At 37.4% G+C, this 18,471-nt stretch overlaps 2 protein-coding genes and 3 non-coding genes across 7 annotated transcripts; all 5 read right to left on the minus strand.

The window, feature by feature from the left end:
• Window positions 1–490: 490 nt before the first annotated feature.
• LOC127645230 (40S ribosomal protein S8) lies at window positions 491–2,894 on the minus strand. Its single transcript, XM_052128778.1, has 6 exons — window positions 2,843–2,894; window positions 1,931–2,037; window positions 1,596–1,695; window positions 1,198–1,373; window positions 834–963; window positions 491–649 (listed from the first exon to the last, which is right to left on the minus strand). Exons 1-6 carry the CDS (start codon window positions 2,844–2,846, stop codon window positions 540–542), a joined length of 627 nt encoding a protein of 208 aa, XP_051984738.1. The 5' UTR covers window positions 2,847–2,894; the 3' UTR covers window positions 491–539.
• Window positions 725–796, minus strand: LOC127645881 (small nucleolar RNA SNORD38). The gene has a single exon (XR_007970848.1). It is a non-coding gene; the product is annotated as a small nucleolar RNA SNORD38 (small nucleolar RNA).
• On the minus strand, window positions 1,082–1,152 carry LOC127645880 (small nucleolar RNA SNORD38). The gene has a single exon (XR_007970847.1). It is a non-coding gene; the product is annotated as a small nucleolar RNA SNORD38 (small nucleolar RNA).
• LOC127645882 (small nucleolar RNA SNORD46) lies at window positions 1,774–1,879 on the minus strand. Its single transcript, XR_007970849.1, has one exon. It is a non-coding gene; the product is annotated as a small nucleolar RNA SNORD46 (small nucleolar RNA).
• Window positions 2,895–3,884: 990 nt separating the features above from the next.
• On the minus strand, window positions 3,885–17,987 carry LOC127645637 (E3 ubiquitin-protein ligase HECTD3-like). Of its 3 annotated transcripts, none has more exons than XM_052129310.1 (21): window positions 17,380–17,987; window positions 16,926–17,086; window positions 15,498–15,590; window positions 14,729–14,864; window positions 14,502–14,620; window positions 13,548–13,661; window positions 12,641–12,723; window positions 12,365–12,530; window positions 12,095–12,176; window positions 10,756–10,938; window positions 10,611–10,663; window positions 9,810–9,874; window positions 9,613–9,716; window positions 9,356–9,469; window positions 8,832–8,921; window positions 8,484–8,690; window positions 7,785–7,914; window positions 7,173–7,247; window positions 7,005–7,086; window positions 6,832–6,903; window positions 3,885–4,512 (listed from the first exon to the last, which is right to left on the minus strand). In XM_052129310.1, exons 1-21 carry the CDS (start codon window positions 17,725–17,727, stop codon window positions 4,428–4,430), a joined length of 2,562 nt encoding a protein of 853 aa, XP_051985270.1. In that variant the 5' UTR covers window positions 17,728–17,987; the 3' UTR covers window positions 3,885–4,427. The 3 variants fall into 3 exon arrangements, with proteins under 3 accessions (XP_051985270.1, XP_051985269.1, XP_051985271.1); XM_052129309.1 differs by having other exon boundaries at window positions 3,887–4,512; window positions 14,502–14,623; XM_052129311.1 differs by lacking the exons at window positions 3,885–4,512; window positions 6,832–6,903; window positions 7,005–7,086; window positions 7,173–7,247 and adding an exon at window positions 7,268–7,412 and having other exon boundaries at window positions 14,502–14,623.
• Between the last annotated feature and the right edge of the window lie 484 nt (window positions 17,988–18,471).

Here is an 18,471-nt window from a genome sequence, read left to right on the forward strand (position 1 = left end):
GCACTTAAATTTTGCACGCTTGGTCAAGGCAGATCTGTCTTTGTTTTTTGTGTTGTAGCTGATTACTTATTTGTCATTCATGACTAAGTATCTTTTTCTATCTTATGATTGATGCACGCTTTTCATTAAACGTGACATTGCTGTTGATATTAGACTATATAATTTGTACGTAAAGCACTTTGAACTGCGTTTTTCGCATGAAAAGTGCTATATAAAAAGTTTATCATTGTGACACGTTAGCCATTTTTAATACAGGCTTTTGAACATTGTTAAAGTTCGTAGCAAGTTATTTTCTGTTAAGTGATTTTAGGTTATTTGATTAGTGTTCCCTCATCTGAACTTTCAAGAATTCTGCTGACAAACTTTAGCCACACCACTGGTCATTACACTAAAAACTAATTATTTTCACACCTACCAGTTTACATTGAACCAAATAAAAGGAAAAATAACCAACCAACATAAAACTTTATGAAAAGACCAGAGAAACATGCAGAGTTTGGGTATTTTCTTTAATGGTCATATCAAAGAGTGCTGTACATTTATTTGCCTTTCTTGGCTTTAATCTTCCTCAGGTAGAACTCCAGTTCTTTGCCTTCAAGGATGTAGCCATCAGCCCTACCACACTGTCCAGGTCTGGAGGCAATGCATGCTGGGGAGAAACACAAAACCAAACATTAAAACATTGAAATCTGTAGTCAAGATCACTGCAGACATTTCAGTGCATTATCAGAAGTGTTATAAGCTCATCACTGTTGTGTCAGTAGCAGAACTGGTTAAAGTTTTCATCATATCGACATTAATAACATTTCAAGACTTGTAAAAAGGGGACTTGCCAAGAAGCTTTCCTTGCAGGAACTGCTCCTCCAATAGAGGACTGATCTTGCTGTTCTTTCGGCGGTCATTAAGCTTCTTTTGGACCTTTTTCGATCTCTTCTTGTTCAGAATCTCCTCTTCCTCAGGGGTCTGGATTGACACACAAAAAAATGGCAATCAGTCATTTGCATAAATCACATTTTCAGGAGCACTTCTTGCTCAAAAAATGTCAATACCAATATTCTTATGTTTTTTTTTTTAAAGCAGGTCTTCTCAGAGTCTTAAACTGCATCACCTTTCATTCAGTAGCAGAACTGGACAATGTTATCATCAATGAAAGACCAACATCAGAACCAACAAAAAAAAAGTTAATCATTAGCTTACCAGCTTGGCACCCTTCTTCCTTCCAAGTGGGAAGGCGTAGTGAGACTCATACCACTGTCTGTAAGGAGTGCTGTCCACAAGGACCACACAGTTCTTGACCAGGGTTTTGGTTCTCACTAGCTCATTGTTGGAGGCATTGTACACCACGTCGATGATCCTGGTCTTGCGAGTACAACCTGTAATCATTGATAACACATTAGTATAAAAAGCAGCCAGATGCGATGCATCAAGCTCAGCAGACACAGGAAAGATCAAGTCAAACATGCCTTTCTCAGAGTTGGAACATAACCATATCCATCATTGACATTCAGCAGCAGAACTGGACAGGATATCTTCATTGAAAGACCAACAAGTGATCTATACCTGTACAAACAGTTCCAACACTTAGAAACGCTTACATTCTGAACCCCATGAGAAGTTGCCCACATCAAGCCTCAAAGCACGGTATTTCTTGTTTCCACCACGGACCCTTACTGTGTGGATGCGACGAGGTCCAATCTACAGAAGAAAAAGTAAGATTTAAACAACCTTACATAAACATATACAGCAGCATAAAAAAAAAAAAATAAGTGTGGCCATGTGTCAGAGTAACTATGACGAATCCTAACACTGGAAGGTCAAAAACTTCGACCAAAACGGCCAAAAATGACCAACCTAAGGATGTGTTTACATCACTCACATTGCCAAAGAGAAAGCTACATTATCAAGGCCACACGTGCTCATGCAGGTTTACCTTGGTGTTTGCTGGAGGACGCCCGAGCTCATATTTCCTTTTCTTGTGAACGGGCTTGCGTTTTCCACCGGTCTTACGGCGTTTGTGCCAGTTATCCCTTGAGATACCTTTAATATAATGAGATTGTCAAATGCGTTAGAATCTCTTCTGAGTGAACACAAGCCATCTATTTATATAGTAAGCTTGAGTGTTCAGTTCTCCAAGGTGTTTATCCGCATTATAAAATAGGATTCCGCTATAGGATTCATCATACACACTCAAGCTTATAAAAAAAAAACCCAACCCAGTTCCGTGTACTTCGTCCCAAAGCAAACATATTCACCTTAGCATCAAGCTAACAGACTTGATAGGAAGCTTCGCTTAATAGCAAATTTGTTAACGCGAATTGCCATTTAAATGATAGAAACATCGTTTATGACGAAAATATATGAATATAACTACAGTTGAGAAACTAATATCAACCATCCAAATCAAATTTTCAGTTAACGTTAGCTCGCCATGCAGGCTCCCATTAGTTGATACGTGACGCATGTCTGTGTAGCATGCCATGCCAACACATTTCTCCTTTAAATTATACTTCAAAAACAGAAAACCTAGTTATGTAGGTATAACTATACATAGAAAACCTGCATTGAACGCGTCCCGGTGCATAACTACAGCATTATCTGCAGTCTAAACGCTATTTGAGAGCACTGTACCCCAGGAGTGCAGCCATCTTGAGACATGTCTCCAATCACTTGGCAAACTTCTAACGCAAAAATGTGAAAATATACATTAAACAGTACGATTTCAAACCATACCGATGGTAAAACATTTTAGCTATGTACCACAGAACGATTGTAATGAAAACGCTCATCACATAGCACAGATGATGACGGATTGTTGCAGCGATCAGACAGTGAAAACACGTACCCATTCTCAGGCGCCCGGCTAGAAAGAGAAACAGCAAAGGATCATGGGCGGGTTTCAAGCAACAACATATCGCGAGATAGTTGGAGAACTCACGTGAGAAATTATTCCGTGTACATCCTTTGTTGATTGTTCAGCGAGAAAACACTTCACCCCATGTATAAGTAGTTTTTTAGCTAAATAATTTCCCATATAGTGCTGGAAGTGTGTTTTGATATAAGAGAGACAAAATGTGCAGTGCTTGGGAGGACCCGAGAGCACAAAATACACTAAGGGCGCATGTTTCTCAATGAGTTGTTAAACTTTAAATGTATATACATAATATAGATATTATAAAAAAAGCATTGGCATTTATATTATCATTGTACTAAAGCCATTTTTTTTTTAAAATTATATGATCCTATATAAATGATATACTAAAGATTACTCTTAATTTATTAAGTTTACAGTTTATACAATGTTACACGTATAAACCTGACGAGAAACATTTGAAACTAAAATAAAATATATTTGTAAAGTGTTTATAGCAATAAAAATTGTTCCAAAGCAGACTTGCAGCCTTTTTTTTTGGTCAGTCCTTCCGACCAGTTTTTGCAAAGCAGAAGAATGAGTGTTTGAATGTTTCTTTAAAATTTTGCGTGGAGCCCCTACCACCCACTTCTGACCCCCTGTGGGTCCCCGGTCCCATTAAAAAACCCTGCATTAGACAATCCACGTGTTACCCCCCACTGTAACCCCATTGAGTAAGGCACTTGATACCAAGATGCTCCAGTGAGAGTGTAATACAAATAACCTTTAAGCATCTATTAAATCATTTAATATAGCACAGAAATTACTGATTTTTGGCTGAGCTGTCCAGTTGACATTGGCAATCTTGATTCCACACCCATTTAAACCCAACAAATACATGTACAGCATTTATAGAATACCTTTATTCTATAACATAACATTTCTAGAATAATATATTTTTGGATTTTGAAAAAATTAAAACAAAGAAATGTTATGATGCAAAATGAAGAAATATTTAAAATTCTACACTATTTCTAGGTCTCCAATCAAATGCAAGCATATTTGTGACATTGTCCATTAACTCCTTTGTACAAAAGGTGATTCCATTGCTTCCCTTTAAGCACACAAGATGCTCTTTGGATCATTCGTAAATCATGCTGGGATAACATGGATCATTAGGTTTTGCACAAACTTGGAGTCATTGCCAGTTTGTGTGAAGTTATAAAAGCTAAAGAAACATACCTAAAACTTTCACTCAATATGTTATGCTGATAATCATACATATATTTTTTGTTTTTAATTATTAACAATGAATGCAAAATAGACTTAAGGCTTAATAGGCCTAAGACTTTTGGTCCCTACTATATACATTTCTTTATTGTCCTTAATGAATTCCAACTTCATTTTAAACAGTTTAAATAAGCATGGAAAAAGTAAAAACCAGGGTCCATTCATAACATATTTATTTATACTGTACAGATGTAATTGGCAATAGTGTAGACATGGTCATGTGCACGGTGCTGAAGGCTACAGTTCTTTTATGAAAAAATTCTGGTGTCGTAAACATGTCAAGATCAGGTCACTCCTCCCATGGGCTCATGTCTGTGTCGATGGCCACACAGTTATATGCAGCATAGCGAAGCTTCTCTTCACAAACTTTAGCACTGCCAATTGGGATTACATATAAAATGCAATCAAACAAAGAGACACAACATCTTATTAAATCAGTATTTATGAAAAATAAATCCAACCACTAATAAATACACACACACACACACAAAGTCATAAGTTTACATACACATTAACCAAATACATGTAAACTCAGTTTTTCACAATTGCTGACATTTAATCATAGAAAACAATCCCTGTCTTTGGTCAGTTAGGATCACTAATTTATTTTAAGAATGTGAAATGTCAGAATAATAGTAGAGAGAATGACTTATTTAAACTTTTATTTCTTTCATCACATTCCCAGTGGGTCAGACGTTTACATACACTTTGTTAGTATTTCGTAGCATTGCCTTTAAATTGTTTAAATTGGTTCAAATGTTTTAGGTAGCCTTCCACAAGCTTCTCACAATAAGAATCTGGCCCCTTCCTCCAGACAGAATTTATGTAACGGAGTCAGATTTGTAGGCTTCCTTGCTAACACAAGTTTTTTTCAGTTCTGTCCACAAATTTTCTATCTGATTGAGGTCAGGGCTTTGTGAAATTGAAGTATGCTTGGGGTCATTGTCCATTTGGAAGACCCATTTGCAGCCTAGTTTTGCACCAAACTACATTCATCTCTAGGAGACAGAATGCATCTCCTTCCTGAGCAGTATGATGGCTGTGTGGTCTCATGGTGTTTATACTTGCATACTATTGTTTTTACACATGAATGTGGTACCTTCAGGCATTTAGAAATTGCTCCCAAGGATGAACCAGAATTGTGGAGGTCCACAATGTTTTTTCTGAGGTCTTGGCTGATTTCTTTTGATTTTCCCATGATGTCAAGCAAAGGGGCACTGAATTTGAAGATAAGCCTTAAAATACATCCACAGGTACACCTCCAATTCAGTACACCTCCTATCAGAAGCTAATTGGCTAAAAGGCTTGACATAATTTTCTGGAATTTTCCAAGCTGCTTCAAGGCACAGTTGACTTAGTGTATGTAAACTTCTGACCCACTGGAATTGTGATATAGTCAATTAAAAGTGAAACAATCCATCTGTTAATAATTTTTGGGAAAAATTACTCATGTCATGCACCAAGTAGATGTTCTAAACAACTTGGCAAAACTAGAGTTTACTAATATTAAATCTGTGGCGCTGTTAACAAATTAGTTTTAATGACTTCAACCTATGTGTATGTAAACTTCTGGCTTCAACTAATATACATATACATACACAGGCGGCCAAAAGTTTGGAATAATGTACAGATTTAGCTGCTTCTGAAGGACATTGGTACTTTAATTCACCAAAGTGGTCTTCACCTGATCACAAGTATAGTCAGGACATTACTGATTGCCAATTTGTTACCAGAAAATCACTTGCCATTATATCAAACACAGTTGAAAACTATTTGGTTTGTTAAATGAAGCTTAACATTGTATTTGTTTTTGAGTTGCCACAGTATGCAATAGCCTGGCATGTCTTAAGGTCAAGATTAGGTAAAAAATGGCTTTTTCTAGAAACTCATCAGTCAGTCATTGTGTTGAGGAATGAAGGCTGTACAATGCTTGAAATTGCCAAAAAAAACTGAAGATTTTATACAAAAGTGTCCACTACAATCTTCAAAGACAAAGGGCAACTGGCTCTAACAAGGACAGAAAGAGATTTGGCTGGCCAGATGTACAACTAAACTAGAGTATAAGTACATCAGAGTCGCTAGTTTAGGAAATAGATGCCTCACATGACCTTAGCTGACAGCTTCATTGAATTCTACCTGCTCAACACCAGTTTCATTTACAACAGTAAAGAGAAGACTCAGGGGTGCAGGCCTTATGGGAAGAATTGTAAAGAAAAAGCCACTTTTGAAACACAAAAACAAAAAGAAAAGGTTAGAATGGGCAAAGAAACAGACATTGGACAACAGATAATTGGAAAAGTGTGTTATGGATCTTAATACCATTGATCTTTTGTGGGATCAGCTAGACTGTGAGATGTGTGAGAAGTTCCTGACAAGACAGCCACATCTATGGCAAGTGCTACAGTAAGCGTGGGGTGAAATGCATCTGGACAAACTGACAGCTAGAATGCCAAGGATCTGCAAATCTGTCATTGCTGAACATGGAGGATTATTTCGTTGAGAACTCTTTGAATTAATTAGTTTAAGTATTTTAAAAACAAATTGTAATAGTCATTTTTCACGTTATTGTGATCAGTTTAGTGCCACTATGGTGAATAAAAGTACCAATTTCGTTAAGAGCAAAATCTGTACATTATCCCCAAATTTTTGCCACCAGTGTATAATATACTTTATTTTATAGTACATAAACATACCTTGGGTATTTGGGTAGATAAAGAGTGCTGGAACAAGTGGATGATTGTGGAAGTGCATCTGTGGTTTCAGACCTTGATTAAAATGCATTTGTTCAATGTTTATTCAGACCACAAGCTAAAAGATTATCATGATTATTATGATCTCTGTGTTATTTTAAGGTCAGCTTACATACCCTTGTTTGTCTGGGAAGATGTAGATTGGAGCAGGAAGACGACTTCTGCCAGTGACAAACCTCAAAAACCTGCTACGATCCTCTGGTAAAAGCATTAATATATCAGCATGAGCAACATAGAATATATTACTAGAACCATTCCTTTGCACAACAAGGAACCTAACTAACCATTGGTGAAGTTCATCAGGGCTTCCCATAAATACTGCACTCTGACATCTGTTTGTTCCAAGTCCTCATAGCGTGCTGATTGAAAGTAAACAATTTAACACTTCAATTTTGGATTAGTGTATGACAACATAAATTATATTAAAAAACATTTAGATAAAATTGTATCATGCATCCTCTATAGCAGTGGTTCGACTCTACAACTGGTGAATCACAGATCTGTTCTGATATGGTCCCAGACAGCTGGAAAAAACATAAATAAATGCAAATAAAGTGCACCCAACCATATAATCGTGCACCAGTAGGATGGCAAAATAAATAGGCTTATCAACTTTAAAATGGAGGATAAAATGCCATATCTTTCACAATGAAACTCACAAATTCACATCCTAATTGGTAATAAGGCAAAAAGTAATACAAATATCAGGCTAAGTATTTGATTAATCTGCTGATAAACCACACTTCTGCTGTTTGTGCATTTACAAAATTGTAAATTTTCAGCCTAATATGTCATGTTAATAATTTTAACATGGTATTTTTTTATTACTTTGCTTTATAGAGCAGTAATGTTTTCATTTCAAACCACTATTTTAATTCAGTGCCTGCAAGACTCACTGAGGCGTTTAAGGGCCTCCACTGTGATCTCTGGGTCTCCACACACTTTCTTCTCTACTTCCTGCCATGTTAGGAGATCAAGCACAGCCTGTGGCACCACCTTCACTAGTCCCGCCTGCATGGCAGCTATCTGTAGTACAGAAATACAGCCTTGAGTAAATTCAGGTTTTATGGATGATAGTGAAACATCCTCTTGGCATGTCCTCAGGAAGAACAAAGTCTAAAAAAAAGGCTCAACTTTTTTTTTTTTGGAACAAATTCATTCCCACAAATTTTAACGACTTTACAAGTTGTATGTGATTTCTGGATGTATTATTTAAAATAATTTAAATTCAGACTCATAATGAATCATTCATACTGATTTGTGAACCTGTTTGACCGATTTATTGACAAGAACATTCAATAGAATGTTCAAAATAATAATTCACTCACAAATCAGGCATCAATATGGGTTGTGAACAACTATTTAAGAACAATTATTAACCTATAAAAACAAAAAAATAGAGAAAATTCCATGACTTTCAATATTTTATTACTTTCTATAACTTTTCCCATGAGTTTTAGAATTATGTTTCCAGGTTTTCCATAATCGTGGGAATCCTGAAAAAGGGTTGCTACCAGCATGCTGCTTTACTGCTAATTCCCGACATAATAATGTTCATGACAAAACAGAACTATACAGACTGTATGTAGCGATACCTGTTCTCTGCTCTCGTCTAGCCTCACTTTCTGTACCAGACGTATGAACTCATTGCGATCATCATATCGGACCACTACTCCACTGCCTCCTGGAATCAGCTCCACCAGCTGGCCATCACTCAAGGGTGTGGTGTACACAAGCTCCTGATCAAACTTAAAGTCAAACGTTTCCTTGTCCATATGTTCCATAGCCTCTAACAACTTCACCTAAAGAATCACACCAAACACGTTCAATCACACACTGCTAGTAGTCCCACGGATTCCATGTTGAATGAGAAAGCAATTAGCATTAACAAGGAGCCAAGATGCATAGAAAAGAACGTGCAGGGAGATGTTTCAGCTTCTCACCAGCACTGAATCTACTGCAGGGAAGTCTTTGCTCCAGCTGACAGCTTGTCCAATTAGCTGCTTCCACACCAGCCCTGGCAGAGCCAGAACCTGAAAACAAATAAATAAATACTTTTACACCCTGCCTCCAATCAAATGTTCATTAACATTAACTTAATACAAGGGTGCTACTGGATAGTTGACAAATAGCATGGATATATTTACATGGATTTAATCTCAACACTTTAGATTAGCATAATGGAAAGTGTATATATTAGGTGCGGTTACTGGTCACTATGTATTTGTCCTGCATTTATAAACCAGCCATTTTGCACTACACTTAAATAGTCCTGCAGTAAAATTTGGTAAAGTGCAAATATTCGACTTAAATCTCTCAGTGAATATAACTGAAATGGCAAATCTGCATGAGTGAAAATGCTGTTTGAAATATTTTAGATGAAGTATGTCATGTCACACTGCAGGCCACTGCTTGAAATATCATGTTAACTACCCCACTGCAATTACAATACAAGACAATCACTGACAAGAAAGTCTTTCCCACGAAGAGCTGCACCCATAAGTCGCCCAATCCACTCAAACTTGTGGAATTCTCTGCACGAAGGACTCGGCACATAGAAGTCTCTGGCCTCTCCAGCTCCCTAACACAATCATAAGTTCAAAAACAGTTGAATTATTATGCACAAACATTGAAAGGTTGTCACTTACATCAGACAACACTGAGTGAGCCTAAATTCAATAGGCTAAAGAAACAGGATAGTGTGTGATATGTATGAGGTGTTACCTGGTTAGAAGTTCGAGTGAAGAATGGAAGAGGCATGGAGCACTCTGATGAGCTGGGACACAGCTCTTCAGACATGTCTGCCAGGCTGTCTCGAAATCCACCACCTGCAAGAAAGAGAAACAGCAGGTTAGGATATAGTTGTTTATCTCAGAAATGTTTCTGTGTGAATCACATGGGTGTGAAGAAGCTTATTTTACCTTGATCGATGATGCCTTCTGCAATGAATTTACACTCCCACCACTGGTCATACCGTGCTGGCCACCTGGAACAAGCAGAAAAATACTTATTTGTAAAAGTAAATAAAGTGACGATAACGACATGATAGTAACTAGTTAAAGGAATATTCACCCAAAAATGAAAATTCTCTTATTTTTTACTCACCCGTATACCATTCCAGATATGTATGACTTTCTTTCTTCTGCAGAACACAAATGAAGATTTTTAGAAGAATATTTCAGCTCTGTAGATCCATACAGTGCACGTGAATGGTGACCAGACCTTTGTAGCTTCAAAAATCAAATAAAGCAAACATAAAAGTGATCCATAAGACTCCAGTGGTAAAATATATATTGTCAGAAGCAATATAATAGGTGTGGGTAAGAAAAAGAACAATATTTAAGTCTAAATCTCCACTTTAACTTTCAGATGTAAAAGTGGAGATTTAGAGTAAAAACAGACACAAAAGGACATAAACATTGTTGTTTCTCACCCACACCTATTATATCTCTTCTGAAGATATGGATTTAACCACTGGAGTCAAATGGATTATTTCTATGTTTGCTTATGTGATTTTTGGAGCTACAAATATCTGATCACCATTCACTTGCATTGTATGGACCTAGAGAGCTGAGATATTCTTCTAAAAATCTTTGTTTTAAGTTCTGTGGAAGAAAGAATGTAATACAAATCTGAAATGTAAATGATGGGAGAATTTTCACTTTTGGATGAATTATACCTTTAACGATATATTTTGCTTGTCTAAAACAGAGAGCAACTACCTGTAGTCTAGAGTCTTTTCATACTTGTCAGATGGCTTCAGACCCTCATACACCTATATGATATAAAAGTATTTCAAGTTTTGTCCTCTAAAATCAAACAGAGGGTTGCTTTTATAACTTAATTGGCACTTGATTTGTGAAATACCTGAGTGAAGACTGCATTTTTACATGTGGTGTCCAGAGTGGGGTTGTCACGGTGTTCCATGGCGAGGCGACGGTTGATGTAAAGGCGTGGCATGAAGTTAGGCTTACTGGTCTCAGAGTCCTTCAGGCATTGGGTGATTAGGGCAGAACGACGCTTGGACAACAACAGAAACTGCTTTATACACTGAAGAAGAAAAAAAAGACTCGAAGATTGAAAATCTTTAGAGTTTGAAGCATGCTCAAATTTGAGACATACTTAGCATAGTGTAATGTTGTGATCATTATAGAGAAGTGTTCAAATTCGAAACACAGTAAACAAAAGTTAAAGGAATATTTCACCCAAAAATTTTAATTCTCTCATCATTTACTCACCCTCATGCCATCCCAGATATGTATGACTTTCTTCTGCAGAACACAAAATTAAGATTATTAGAAGAATATTTTGGCTCTGTAGGTCAGTACAATGCAAGTGAATGATGACATTTTGAAGCTCCAAAAAGCACATTAAGGCAGCATAAAAGTCATCCATAAGACTCCAGTGGTTTAATCATTGCCTTCAGAATCGCTCTAATCGGATTTGGGTGAGAACCAAATGTAACACCTTTTTCATTATAAATCTTGACATCAGCAGTTTCCTTAGCAATCATTTCAAACTAAAATACTGTGTAAGCGTCAAGCACTAGGAAGTGTAATCAAGCTCGAAATCATGAGCGAGCCAAGAGACAAGTAATCCTATTGGTTACGTTTATGCTGCCTTTGTGCTTTTTTGAGCTTCAAACGTTTTGTCACCATTTACTTGCATTGTGTGGACCTACAGAGCTGAGATATTATTCTAAATATCTTCATTTGAGTTCCACAGAAGAAAAAATTCATAAACATTTAAGGCATGAGGGTGAGTAAATTATAAAATAATACATTTTGGGTGAACTATTCCTTAAAAATAAAACCCAATATTCTTGAGCTACAGAAATTAAAGGCACAATGGAATTTACTGATTTTACATTTGTGAGGAAAGCAAAGACATTTAGTAAAATATACATACTTCTATGCAATCAAACACAAATAAAATAAACGCAGTCATTAACACTGGATATTAATAATCATGAAAGTAATCATTACAATTGTGTGACAGATGACCACATGGACAATAGAACCAATTTCTCTTGTATAACAAAACAAGATCCAAAGACATATTCACAGGAAGTGTAGAACTTGGTACATGAAAGGCGTTAAAACATTTCTTCGGAAATCTGCAGATCTTCCAAAGAATTTATGTTAGCACTAATTCCGTGTAGACCTGCATATGACTTTATAACTAATAAAGCTGTTTACATACTAACTTTGATCTGGTTGAATGTCCCAAGGCTGTAGTCCCATGCAGGCACCATATGAGGCAACAGACTGTCCAGGAGTGTGATGAACCTATTGGCATACAGAATACATTGCGAGATACAATGCACTATGCAATCAGGGAGGGATTATGTATATAACAAACAATTCATTGAAATAAAAAGATTTGTTTCCCCTTCTCCAATAACAGTACTTGATTCTACTAAACTGTGTTTTCAAATGTGGTTTGTGAGCCAAACCTGAAGTCACACATTGTTTACCTTTGAATGACCAGTGCACGCCGATAGAGGACATCAGCGGGTGTGCCCTCCAGTCTTGGGTAACGCACTAGGTTGGGAGACTGGAAAACTTCTGCATTTAGGCCCAGGTCACGCTCACAGGATGATTTAATTTTTAGACCTCTGATCCGTACATCTATTCCCTCATCTAGAGAAAAGCACAATTCCAAGAAAAAACACTTATGAAGAGAGGCAACTAGTCATGAGTATATCTTTCTCTCTCAGATGAGAGCACATGTAATTTCAGATCAGTCTTACCTCTGCATTCCTCAATCCTGATCTCTATGATAGGCAAGTGTGACATCATGTCCTCCAGAACACAAACCTCTCCTATTAAACTGCTGCAAGTGAAAGGCGTACCGTTGCAACATTACTTAACCTTTACACATTTATAACCTTAAAAAGTGCTTTGTTAGAACTTAAAATGTAAAATGATACATTTATACAGTGGGCCCAAAATGTATTTGGATGTATTTTAAGCCACACTTAAAAATGTTTGTAACTCAATGCATTAGGTAAGAATATGTCAAACAAAGTGGAGTCTACTCCACTCGTGAACATGCTCCTATTTAGAATTTTTCTAGATTAATACAGGTAATATTTATATTACAGGTTGAAAAGTATTTTATAAATCAGATAGTTCTCGTCCTGGATAAAGCACAAATATGGCCACCTCACAGAGCATCTATTTGTATCACTGTACAGCATTTCTTGTTGCATTTGTGTCCTTAATATTTGTAGTATATGGTAACCATTTTATAAAAGCAATAAGGCACTAAAGGTTACGGCATATTGTGAATATAATCACGACTGAAGAGGTTGCAGGCACTTCACTTTGCATCGTGCATAAAATCGCTATTCAGCCGTGACTGTACTGACAACATCACAAGTCCTCTTGTACCTTATTGCTTATATAAGCATAACAATTTCAGTAAAATAGTGAATAAACAAACATGAATTTCACAATTTCTTTGTATTTAATGTATAGACATACTTATTCACCCATTTTACTTAAAAAAAAATTCCAATCAAAACATTCCAAGAGTTAAGTTAGTTCTGAGAAATGGTGTAGTGTCATTTGCATAGTCATAGTGCAATGTTCATACATTTTCAAGTATGCTCCAAACATTTTGGGGCCACTGTATATCTGTAGTGTGAGACTTACTCATCTATTGTGACGTCACTGTATTTCTTGAGGTTTTCTCCCTCTCCACCATACACAGTCACTCTTTTGGGCATGTAGTTATCATCTGTTGAATCCACTGTTAATATCAGTTTGCTAAAAGTAAGAGAAAATAAACAAACATTAAAACAAGGATGTGGATAATCAGCATGCAGTCAATTAATTGATACATAAGATTAAAGGGAAAGTTCACCCAAAAATGTTTTTTTTTTTTTTTTCATAATGTACTCATCCTCATGGCATTCCAGATGTGTATGACTTTCTTCTGCATTTTAAAATATTATTTCTGCTCTGTTGGTCCTCACATCGCAAGTGAATGGTGACCAGAACTTTGAAGGGCCAAAAGGCAGTATAAAAGTAATACATATGACTCCAGTAGTTAAATACATTTCTTCTGAAGCAATGTGATAGGTGTGGGTGATAAATATTTAAGTCTTTTTAAAACTGTAAATCTACACTTTCACTTCAACATTCTGGTTTGAAAGTGACTTTCATTTATACATTCAGCTACCTACTGGTGTTGGGGCTGGTCAAAGGTGGAGATTGATAGTAAAAATGGACTCTGATTGCTTTAGAAGGTATGGGTCTATGGTTTATGACTCCACTGGAGTCTATGGTTTATGATTCCTTTATGTAATTTCGGGCCTTCTGAGTTCTGTTCACCATTCACTTGCATTGTATGGACCTACAGAGCTGATATATTCTTCTAAAAATCTTAATTTGTGTTCAGCAGAAAAATAAAGTCATACACATATGTGATGACATGAGGGCGAGTAAATGATGAGAGAAATTTCACTTTTTGGTGAACTATCCCTTTAATAAACATCATAAAAGACTGAGTAATACAGTTGCAGGGGTCATGCATTTTAACGGTGCAATTACTATTAAGTGAGACATAATATTTGAAATAGTCATTAGCAGATCAGTGGTTCTTACTTGACCACAGTGCCGCTCTTCATGTGCAGACGGATCCAGTGCTGTCCCTGCATGCCATCACTCTCCCAGTACGTCTCAGTGTCCCCATCCGTCAGGCAACTTACACCACCACTGGGGTCCTCCTTCAAGCATAACAACTCACTTACTAGTCTTGAATATCTGATATACAGTATTAAAAGCTTGCTGCTCTGCATTATTAAGCAACATGATCCTCAGCACTCTCATACCGAACTAGAAGACACATCAATGCTGGTCACGCATTGTTTAACACTGCCGAGATTTTCATCTTCCTTCCCGATGTGGTCATAGAAGTAGCGGACGAGGTCCTCATCGCATTCAAATGTCCATGTAGGAGGTACATACCTAGGAAACAGAGAGTGTTCACTTTAAATGCATACCATCCATCAATCAATTAAACTAAATGGCCAAAAGTACTGTATGTAACACCAGACTGGACCCATATTCACAAAAGTAACAATAGGACAAAAGTAGCACCTAACTTGAACATTTAGGATCAACAAAATTACAGGCTTTTCACTAAAGGTTGGAACATGGCTGCAGGGATGTACTCTCATTCAGGCACAAGAGCATCAGTGGGGTCAGGAAGGGATGTTGGGCGATCGGGCCTGACACACAGTTGGCAATCCAGTTCATCGCAAATGTGTTGAAAATGGTTCAGATCTGATTTTTGTGAAGTTTTGTGAAAGTTCCTCCACACCAGACATTCATTTATTTTTGGACCTTGCTTTGTGCACAGGGGCACTGTCATGCTGGAACAAAAACTTACCCAAACTGTTGCCACAAAGTTGGAAGCACACAGTTCTCTAAAAAGTAATTGTATAACATAGCATTAAGATACTTTTGGCCATGCATTTTAACTATAACAGGACTGCCCGAAAGTTATGAAAGACATCTCTTACTTTGTCAGAATCTGGATAATAGCATCTGAAACATTTTCCTTTGTATTTTCCACTGTGTAAACAAAATCCAACTCACCTCAATTTATGAACAGCAGCCTCATCTGGCTCTGCCACCTTAGGTTTGGCACCCATGTGCAAGGAGTTCTCCACATCTACCACCTGCTCCCATCTGCAGAGCCAAGTAACCCGACAAATGTCATTTAACAGCGAAAATAATCAAAATCGCAAGCTGCACAGTCATTCACAATCACCACATTTTTGTATGTTGATGTAAGTGTGTCCCATTCATCACCTTGGCTGCTAATAACAGTGAGCAATTCAAGTGCTGAGCTGTTATTAAGCTGAAAAGGCTTTGTTCCCAGTCAACTTTTAATGGCATCTAATGCTTTCATTTTTAAAGATATGTTCCCAGATCAATACAAATTAAGCTCAATCGACAGCATTTGTGGGATAATGTTGATTAGCAAAACTTCCCTTGCAAAAATCTGGGTTACAGTGAATTATAAAAGCTTTACAATAACCATGTGTTCTAGCATGAATCATGGATTCTGGGCACTGATCAGGTAGTCTGGGAGTCTAAGGCTGTCTCAATCACAAAATCGTTCCAGTGCACTGAAACATTCGCTCACTAAAATTTCCAGGGGGCACCGTTGCTCACATGTTCCCTTACCGGAAATGTTGTCCTGCCTTTTGAAGTCGTTAGAAGACAAGCACAAGTGTAAAACTATGAAGTCAAAGCCCTATTTTCTCTTTAAAAGAGATGTTGTTTGTAATGTCTTTCATCCATAATGATCATGAAAGAGAAACAATCTTTTAAATATTAGAGTTGTTAGAATGTAAAAAATGTATACAGTGATATTGTTGATTATACAAGCGGTGTTTTAATGCACAAGCTTATTATCATGTCGCAAGTGATCGAGTCAGCAGTGTTCCAATGCTCAATGGATAAACACCCTTGCCAGTGCCTGAATTTGAGTTCAAAATATACTGATTCACAACCAGGTTTGGGGAGTAACAGAATACATGTAACTGGATTATGTATTTAAAATACAAAATATAAGTAACTGTATTCCACTACAGTTTCAATTTAAATAATTGGTAATTAGAATACAGTTACATTTATAAACTATTTTGATTACTGAAGAGATTACTTTGCATTTTATTTTCATTTCTTTCATTTAATATTTATTCCTTTCAGATGGAAAACATTTATACATATAAATTATGCAATCCAAAGTGTATTTGAACAGCGGTGAAACACTTTCTTATACGAGAAGACAGAGAAGTTTGACGTTTGGAGCAGAAGAAATAGAAAGAACCCTTGTGTAAATTGTCAGCTTTACATGTAGCTAAAATGCTGCAGCATTTATTTACAGCATGTATTCGGTAATCTGTAGTGGAATACATTTCAAAAGTAACCCTCCCAACCCTGTTCACGACATGGGGAGCTGATTGAGACACACCTTTATACAAGGGTGGCAAAGAATGACAAATGTACAGAGACCTGTTACAAGGCTTGTGGTCATAGCCAAACAGCTGCTGTTGTCGACTGATTGTATCAGGAGATTCCACTGGTACAAGCCTGTCTCCACCCTCTGTGTGTTTACACACCAGAATCCAGCCTTCCTCTATGTCCAGACCACCACGATACTCCTCCAACTGCTCCTGCAATGGACAGGACAGTCAAACTAACACAATGACAAAGGCTAATTGACAAACAAAACATGCTGGTTCTCATTTGAATGCCCACCTCACTAAAGCAGCCTCTGACTATGAGACTGGAAAATTCTGAAAGCCATACATGAATCGACACTTTACTGGCCGTGACGTCACGCACCAGGAAGTCCTGTGCCATCATGGTTAGTGCACATATTAGCAATAATAAAACTGCAGATCAATCAGAATGGTTTCTGACATCAGTTCACGATAGGAATTAATATACCATATAGGGGTGTTACCTTGCTTATTTTGACCCACAGGCCATGGCTGTTACAGTATTCTTCCCCTGTTGTCCGTATGCACGTCCCTTTCTTTGGCTCGATGTTGCACTTGCATAATTTCTTATGTGGCGCTTGATGTGGGCTCTCCCATACGGACACGACACTCTTCCCACCTGAGTTACCAGCTGTTGACGAGGACAAGGAAGCGGAGCCCGATGACGAATCTTTACAGATTTTATAACAAACCTCCTTCGCCACGTAACATAAAGACTCCGGCAGAGGTTCACCTTTTCGGAAACATTCAATGCACTTGTTTAAAAACCGTATCCTTCCCAGGAGAGTGTGAGGGTTGTCGCCCGGAGTCATTCTCCACAAGTTTCAGTACGCTAGACCGGACGGGTAGCTGAGGATGTGTCAACAACACTGAGCACTTCTGCCGTCAGCAAACATCACGCTTATATATGCTTTTAGTTTTTCCACCTGTTTCCCTGGCTTTAACTCAGATTCGGTGCAACAAACATACCATGTGACAAAAGTCTAGTCAAAGTCAAGAATTTTTACTCCCGGCAGATCTGTCTCGTGGAGACTGATATCAGCGCCAACTGGCATCTGTCAAGGCAGCTATGAATCGGTCCACTCATGTGTGTTTATCCCGCTCATTGCCCCCTACTGGATAGATCGTGTTACACATACACGCAGTGGTCTCCTCAAATGAGTATAAAAATTACTAAAATCTCTTCGCTGTTGTGGTGCAGAGATATGTGTTTTGCTATACAGTTGCTAGGGTAAGTCCATCTGGTTGCCAGAAAGTTGTCAGGGTAAATCCAGCAAAAAAGGCTGCTTGCTGGACTGAGTGTAATGAGTCAAACCTGAAGACTATGACATTCTGATCAGGAGATATCCATCTAAGCCATTTTGAAGGGCAGTCAATGGGTTTTTGGTTGCTAGGGTGCACTAAATGGTTGCTAGTTTGTATGCAGTTGCTAGGGTGTTAAAGTGATAGAGTGAAAGAAAGAATAAAAAGAGTGATGTAAAGATAGAAAAAGAAAATTGGCTTATCATAAAGTGTATATATATATATATATATATATATATATATATATATATATA

The sequence above is a fragment of the Xyrauchen texanus genome, chromosome 6, assembly GCF_025860055.1.
Source record: "Xyrauchen texanus isolate HMW12.3.18 chromosome 6, RBS_HiC_50CHRs, whole genome shotgun sequence".
In the NCBI taxonomy this organism is placed as follows: Eukaryota; Metazoa; Chordata; class Actinopteri; order Cypriniformes; family Catostomidae; genus Xyrauchen; species Xyrauchen texanus.

What these genes read in the sequence shown, in the direction of transcription:
- LOC127645230 (XM_052128778.1), bottom strand. An exon ending in GTCCTCCAGCAAACACCAAG is followed by an intron (nt 1,696 to 1,930) that starts GTAAACCTGCAT and finishes TTTCTTCTGTAG; the next exon opens with ATTGGACCTCGTCGCATCCA. An exon ending in CTTCTCATGGGGTTCAGAAT is followed by an intron (nt 1,374 to 1,595) that starts GTAAGCGTTTCT and finishes CAATGATTACAG; the next exon opens with GTTGTACTCGCAAGACCAGG.
- LOC127645637 (XM_052129309.1), bottom strand. Translation starts at nt 17,727, where the DNA reads ATGACTCCGGGCGACAACCCTCACACTCTCCTGGGAAGGATACGGTTT. An exon ending in TAGACGAGAGCAGAGAACAG is followed by an intron (nt 7,915 to 8,483) that starts GTATCGCTACAT and finishes TCTGTACTACAG; the next exon opens with ATAGCTGCCATGCAGGCGGG. An exon ending in ATCTTCCCAGACAAACAAGG is followed by an intron (nt 6,904 to 7,004) that starts GTATGTAAGCTG and finishes ATTTTAATCAAG; the next exon opens with GTCTGAAACCACAGATGCAC.